The following is a 7967-nucleotide window of genomic DNA, read 5'->3' on the forward strand; positions in this document are numbered from 1 at the left end:
GTTAGAATGCTAGGGAACACAGAGAAGAAGCAGAGCCCAGCTCAAGTAGGTGGGGGTGGGGGTCCAGGTGTCTGGGCATCCAGTTGAGAGATTTCCAGCTGCCCCTGCCAGGGTTCCCACGGCTGGTGTTGACCGGCCAGGGCAGAGTCCTGGCCAGCTTGCAGCTGCAGGGGGCTGGGGTAGGGGCTGGTACTGTGCTGGGGGGGGAGGGGTGCCACAACATTTCTGAGGCTATAACAGTTAGCAGAGCAAATGCAAGCTCAACCCTCCCATTAATTTAACAGGTGAAACTGTTTGGTAAAATACTAAATTTTACTTGGTTTTTTTGAATAATGTTTCTAATATTTTTGTAACACCTGAGAGACTCCCAGGTCCAGAGTATGCCCCCCAGACCCCTGACTATGAAACTCCCAGTTCCAGAGTGTGGGGGGGTTAAGCCGGGGGAAGGGGGGGTAAGCGGTTTGGGGATTAGTGTCTTTCCCCCACCCCAACTGAAATAAATGTAGTGTTATTTTATTATTAATGTATTTTCAGTTTTTCTGTGAAATAACTACTATAATATATAAACAGGAGGGGGAACAATTTATATTCTTGCCTCAGGTGCAAAATAAGTTAGTCATGGCACTGTCCTCTCTCTTCCCCCCCCCCCCCCCCTTTCGTTTTTTTAATTTCCTTGGGTCACCAAGTCTTCCTTAATTGCCTTGGGTCACCAAGCTGCAATAGGATGGTGCCCTCTTCTGGTCAATCATGGAATATGTATCAATCTAGTCCTCCCTACAGTAGATTTGGGTTGTTTCCTAATTACCCTCCATTAGATGTATGGTTACATAAAGGTTTCAAAAGCTTTTCCTTTGTGCTAAAATTAAAAGGCGTTTTTTAGGGGAGGGTTAAATAAATGCATAGTTCATATTTTGTATGTGCCAGGCAAGGAGGTTGAAGAGGCTACATAAGTATCAAATATTATTTAAATTTTAAAGGCATGGTAGTGAATACAATTATTGAATAAATTGGAACCTTAAATTGAAGAAGGTTTCTGTGGGCATTGGCCAGATTCAGGATATTCTGGAAAAAATCTAGTCAATACTTTTAATATATATATTTGTACTATTGTCTCAAGCCTGGTAGCAGCCTCTTGTACATGTCAGCAGGCCAATACAAGTTCCATTATAGTTAGGCTTTCAAAATATTTAAAGTTTTGAAACTATTTCTGGGTTATTGCTGCTTAAAAGTCTGGATCATGTGCCCATTGAACTCAGTAGGAGCAGAATAAATCCCATAGTGACTAGGACAACAGACAAATGCCAAGTCAGACTCAGTTCTAGAGTAGATCAGACTGGTCTTATGGCATTCTGGGAAATCTTTTGCTAAAAAAGGCAGCAAATCACACACCACTCATATATATTTTTTTTATTTCTAGGTTTGCCACCGCTTCCTCCCTTGCCACCTCTAAATCTGTCTGGAATAACACCTCTTTCAATGCCACCTGAGTTTCTTGCACAATTTCCTTTGGTCACAGAGGCATCTACTCCACCTACAGATCTGCTCCCCCCCTTTACTCAAGTAGGGAGCTTATCTGTTGACCCGAGCACTACTGTAAGTGTAGAACAAAACTCTGCACTCACTTTGGATGCTGCTGTTCCCACTTCTAAGGCAATTCCTGTTGATGACAGATCAAATGAATCTGCAACAGTAAATGAAAAAACATCTGCAGTCACAGCTGTACATACTTCAGAATCGTAACTTCAAATCATTGTTGATTGGCTTGGTATATTTAGCTATGGGATGCATATTTGAAGATGCAAATTACCATTAATTTCATAGTAGTTTGTACTTTATCTGTAGGAGTCCTGTAAATAACACTGAGGATAAATAAGGAAATGGGATTTATACAGTGCGCTGAATGAGAGGGAATAAAAATGTATTTAAACAACCAAAAAGAAGCATCATGGTAGTAAAACAGACTTCTCACTGCCAAACTTGTAGGTTTAACAAGCTGCCAGTCCCTTTGCTTAAGATTTCCAACTTTTGCTTCTATTAGAAATGAAGCAGGTTATATGTGACAATTGCATACCATGTTTCTTATTCTTTACAAGTATGGAAACTTTGTGACTACAGTCAGGAGGGGGAGTGTTTACTTTTGTCTGAGTTGTAAATTTTAGCATTACAAAACTTCCAACTAAAAATATTTTATTAAAGTTACTGAATGATCTGTCAATTGAGCATCTTTTTATTCAATTTGTATACAGATCTCTATCTTAAACTTTTAAGAAAATATTCAGTCAACATTTTGTAGCTGCTGCTGGATTGCTTTACCACACCCATGTAAAATGATCTTTGGAAGAAAATGAAAAATGTTGCACAGTTTTAAACTAGAAGGTGGCACTTTGACTATTGTAAGATAAGATACAAAGAGGAAAACATCATATGGCAATAAATTCCTGGAATTTTATTCTGTGACCAAATAAGCACAATATTTGTGTTCTGTGTGTAAGATGTGATAACTTTCTGTTCACTTTTTAGTGACTCATTTTTCCACCTAGAGGAAATAATCCTTCCTCTTTACAGAAAAAGGAGACAAACAAGTTACATATGTGAATGGAAGACAAGACTAGTACTTCGTGCATTTAGCACTGGCAAATCATCACAAAATGATATTTATGACACAGGCTTGCATTTCAGGTGCTGCTCAGGATGAAGGGGTTGGTGTTGCCTTTTACATCAATAAAGTGCTTTACAAAATGTAGCAGGGCTGCTTCACCCTCTGTTAAAGTGCAAACATCTCAGCTGTCACCATCACATAGCAAGTTAAACACGAAGTTAATCAGTTTCCTCAAAGGTGGTTCTAATCTTATGTTGCCTGATTTGCACTTAACAGCCCACATTGAAACTCTTCCTGATCTAGTCAAGGTGCTCAGGACTAAGAATCACCCTATTTATACCCTCCCAATCACCAGCAAGAGAAGACATGCTGGTGCTTAAGCATGCCCACTTTCTCTCTGCTGTGCAGGTTAAAAATAGATGCACCCTAAATCCAGCTGAAAGATCACTATGGCTACCTTTTATTAGACTTTCATAGTATTTATCAATAAAGAATATCATGCAAGTAGTGTCATCAGGCCTGATAAGAATTGCTGGTACAGCTAAGTAAACCCTTTGCCAGTTGACACTGTGGGCTCCTTAATGGTCACAAGACAGGTTGATTTTGTGTTTTCACTAAGTACACTGAAACCCACCTTTGCAGCAGGAATTGGGACTTCAGTTCCTGTGTTTAGGTCCCCTTTGTGATGGACTGTAGCCACTTACAAAAACATTTTTTTAACCAACTATCAAGGAATTTTTTTCAACTGGGAAGCCACCTTTGATGTGAGCCTTAAAAGAACATACCTTCCCCTGTATCATCTCCAATGGGAAGTACTGCAAGAGTATAGCAATCTTCACTATTTCCGTGCACTAAAGCAGAGGCGTCTCCCATACTGTCTGAAATGCTGGAGCTAAAATCTTTCCTTTCCACTCTTACATAAAGGAGTGTTCTGATTTCTGCATAGTTTCACTCTTTGGCCATCACTGTAGTGGGAAAGAAAAGGGTAACTAATTGTTGGATAATTTTTAGTTTACTTCAGCCAGGTAAAGTTTCTTCTATACCTTTGGAGACACCATACGTAAAACCATGAAAAGAGTGGGTAAGGCGTTCAACAAAGCACAAAATGACACTGTTGATTTTTGCTGCCATCTCTCTGTGGTAAACTTTAACAAACAACATCCTTGAGTGAGCTGTCTTTGGGGTCTTTCATTTTGTAAATTAAGGCCAAAGGGTGCATTTTCCAAAATCAGTTAAGTATCTTATTAGAAACTGGTTCTGTAAGGGCAAAAAGCCTCCTTGTTGGTTGCTTACTGGATGGTTATTTATTAACAGTCTTATGAAAATGAGTAACTAAATTACTTAATCCATTTAAAGAACTTTCTTGAGCCAGGCCAAGTCATCATTTTTAATCCTATGTGCAATTAAATCTCAAAGTTACTGTTTACTGCTGCCTCCGTTCCAGGAGTACATTGGCTAGTCATCTGGTGCCTAACAGAAGAAACTGCACCACATCTCATGCTCTCAGTAAAGTCATTACAAGAGTTTTAAATTTAGTCCCTTGGAAGTGCCTAAGTTAGTTTCCTCTCAGCCACCAGTCCAGGTTGAAGTTTTAGGGAGGTTTTCCTGGGGTTGATTTTATGTTTTTCCTTCTTACTCTGTGGCAGCTTATTTGAAGGGGTGGTCAGGATGAGGTGTGGGAGTGCTTTGTCATCTAAACAGGGTGGGGAGAAGAGGATGCTCTCTTCAGTGTCTTATACCCTTTCTTGTTTTCATTAAAATTATAGGAAAACACCCTGTATGTAAGTTGGTTGCTAGCTCTTATTGGCTCCCTACCCTCATGGTTAATCCTTAGGAATGATGTGATGGAAAGCACCATGCAACTTTTAAAGCTAGTTTCAGCTTTTTATGCAGTCCATTCTTGATGTTTTCATCATTTGACAGAAAAATGTTTTTTCAACAAGTCCAAACATCTAGTCTCTAGAAATTTTCAGTTTGCAAAGCAATCTTTTAAATAGAACAAATAATTAAAGCTGTTGGCTACGTCTACACTGGCAGCTTCTTGCGCAAGAACAGCCAGTCTTCTGGAAAAACTTTCCGGCTGTCTACACTGCACGAGCGTTCTTCCGGAAGTAAATTTACAGTATAGCATTGTAAAACTGGGCTTCTTCCAGAAGAGCTATTCCTCTCCCCACCAGGAAGAAACCCTCTTGCGCAAGAGTTCTTTCAGAAGAGGGCAGTGTAGACAGGCAACATGAAGTTCTTGCACAAGAAGCCCCTATGGTTAAAATAGCCATCAAAGCTTTCTTGCGGAAGAGAGCGTCTACACTGCCATGGATGCTCTTGCGCAAAAGCACATGGCAGTGTAGATGCTCTCTCGTGGAACAGTGTTTTCACAAGAACTCTTCCGCAAAAGAGTTCTTGCGCAAAAAGCTGCCAGTGTAGATATAACACAGTCTTATAATGAGAGTGAGCATTTGCTTGCACACTGCAAGTAATTAAATACACTTCATATACTCATTAAAAGCCACCATACTGGATTCTGTATCTTGTCTGCTGATGGGCTTCTAAAAGAAAGAATGCAAGAGGGAACTTTCAAGTGAGCCAGTCCTTATGTCTGGCAATTGGAGGTTTAGAGACACCTGGAGCATAGGACTGTAGTTTTGATCACTGATGGACCTATCTATTAACTGCATTGAGCGAGATCATTAGCTTCCACACTAGTACATAAAGAAAGCATTTTACCGTTTTCATAGCAAAACAATGGGAGCTTTATAGTTAGCAAACCTACTTGCAGGGATGCTTTTCACCACAGTGTCAACATTAAGAAATAAAAAGTTTAAAATATCTCCAGCTAAAGTTACTGAGTTTTGGGGTTGGTTGAGCCTACTTGGCCTAAATATATTATGCTGATAACACAAAGTGTTTCTTCCACAAGTGGGTTTTTTCCCCAAAACATGAATGATTACAGATCACATGTAGCTATATTGTTACAATGACTGGAAAAAAAGTTTGCTACTTTTCTGTATAGTAGTCTCTCCCTGATATTCCTTTCACCTCATCCTTGTATATACCCTTCTTTGAAATGCACCATCTGTCACATCTACCAGTACTAAACTGTTTTCTAAAAAGAATTCAAATGCTGAAGGTAGCCAGCTGTGCCAATCCGGAGCACCTTTCATTTTCCTTTCATAAGTAAACTCTGGAATAAGGATTATTGTTTCCACTCTACTGCATAGAAAAGAACAGCTTATTTGTAAGCTCCCAAACTAGCCACTGACAAATTCAAGATGACTTCCTTACGCTTATATTATTCAGATTCCTGCTCAGTGCAAGCTCTCCTCACCCACTGCTCCAGCCTGTGGCTGGATTTGGGACCTAGAAAAAGGAGTGAGATTTGTGCTATTTTTTCCTCATGTCTTTGCAGTAGGGCACAGCATTAGTCATAACTATAAAAAGCTAAGGAAACTCATCTGTAGGAACTGGATCCACAAAAACACCAAAAGCAGCAGTTAAGGACTTAAGGCCAGTGAGAGTTCCCCAAAACACTTGTAAGTTGCAACCTCACTTTCTTACCAGCAAGCATACATGCGGCCATCTCCAGCTTCAGCAGGATCTCAATTTAAGTGTTCCCTGGCTCACTTTAACCAGAGACTGATATTCTCAAGCATGCCGTTCCCCTCTATTCCCCCCAAAATGACTAGAGCAGGGTTTCTCAAATGGGGATCTGGACCCCTCCGGACGGTCACAAACAGCCTTCTCCCCAAATCCCATGAGATGCCAGTGACGTTAGTAACTAGTTAAACACAATGGTTAACTGATTGCAAAGAATTTTACATCCCTAACGTGGAGAGTCCAATATATTAGCTACTTAATGTAGCAGGAATGTGGTCATTCTTTTTCTGTCAGCACAGGAGCCAGGCCTGCTCAATAACTGGGAGTATTTTTTTAAATTACTGGTGAGCTCAAGCAACTTCCTACCTACTAAAAGCTGATACACATTCAATATGAGTACCAAATTTTATTGCAACACCAGGACCAGATGCTTACAATGCAAAGGAGCTGTATAAATTTGGATGGTCACCCTGAAGGCTAAAAATCTCACTCAGGTATTTCCTGGCCCAATACATGGAAAGCCTAGGTACTCCTAATCCCAATATATAACCATTTTTAATAGATGGAGTAAAATATACCTGTACAGTCAATTAAAATAACCAGAGACCTTTTTAGCTACATCTACAGAATCTCTTGCTGTTGAGTGTGTGTCTGGGGGGGGGGAAGCAATGACAAAAACTGTCATTCCACTAGATGGTGCTGTGCCGTTTCGCTTTGCCTTAACTGGCAAGGAAATACCCAATAAAGACACTGGTCTGTGGTAGCTCTCAGGAACTAACCACATTTGAATCTGTGCCAGCTGGCCACTAGAAAAACATTTAAAGAATTATGAACAACCCTCATCCAGCTGTAATTCTGAGGCAGAGAGGACCAGTAAGGCAAACTGTTCTGGCTCCCGTTGCTGAACACCAATAAATCACTGACAAATTGTTAAGCATTAAAAGGCCAAGCTACTTATGGCATGTGAGTTTTGAAGCTTGTCCTGAAAACTGCTTTACAGACAGAGGCCTGTTTGAGGCTTATGTACGCAGTAAGGAGGCCAGCCCAACCTAATCTTAACAGTCCAGGGGTGAGTTGGGCTTGTAGCAGGTTAGTGTGTGCACACATTGGCAGGCAGGGAAGCAAGGGCAACATTTGAACTGGAGATTTGTTTTCTTCAATGAGGAAAGCACCCCTCTAAAGGGTTTGTGGAACTGACGGCCAAACAGGTGCTAGTGCTGCATGTGAGTGTGCATGCTAAGCAAAAGGGTTGCTGGAATATTCTGTAGGGGGCAGGTCAGGGTTGGCGCTGCCTCCAATCAGAAATGTTTGCTCAATGCAGCAAATGTAAGAGGTTGAGCGATGGACTTCTCTAGCGCTAGCTCAGACTTCAGTGGTGGCTGTTGGCTCCAATTTTGACTATTCAAGATAAATTCTCAACCCAAGTTTTTTGCCTGCTCTGCCCTCCAGCACTCCTCCCTGGCTCCCCTCTCCAAAGAGCCATGGCAGGCCAATGACTGATTTTAACCAGCATTGGTCCAACTGTTCATAGGCAGCACCATAGTCCTAATGCTCAATGACGTGCGTGCACACACATATCATTACAATTCCTTATATGCTCTCTCAGGGTAGTCTCTCTTTTTAAAATAAAAACAGGCAAGGTAACTTTTTTAGCCTGGCCTTTGAGAAGTGCTCTAGTGCCATAGCATTTAGGTTTATTGCTCTTTTTACTCCTTTTTCCTTTTGTCTCGTCACTGCCTGAAGCTTTAGTAAGCAGATTGTCACAATTTTTTAA

The 7967-nt window shown here is 40.8% G+C and overlaps 1 protein-coding gene across 4 annotated transcripts in view; it reads left to right on the plus strand.

Moving 5' to 3' along the window:
• The window catches only part of GORASP2 (golgi reassembly stacking protein 2), a 30999-nt gene extending 28534 nt beyond the window's left edge, over positions 1-2465 (plus strand). For all 4 annotated transcript variants that reach the window (XM_075933609.1, XM_075933608.1, XM_075933607.1 and 1 more), the window contains exon 10: positions 1418-2465. In XM_075933609.1, the coding sequence (XP_075789724.1) occupies positions 1418-1740 (323 nt within the window). In that variant the 3' untranslated portion in view covers positions 1741-2465. The remainder of the gene's footprint in view (positions 1-1417) is intronic.
• The last annotated feature ends 5502 nt before the right edge of the window (positions 2466-7967 follow it).

The sequence above is a fragment of the Pelodiscus sinensis genome, chromosome 7 (genome assembly GCF_049634645.1).
Source record: "Pelodiscus sinensis isolate JC-2024 chromosome 7, ASM4963464v1, whole genome shotgun sequence".
NCBI classification, from domain to species: Eukaryota; Metazoa; Chordata; order Testudines; family Trionychidae; genus Pelodiscus; species Pelodiscus sinensis.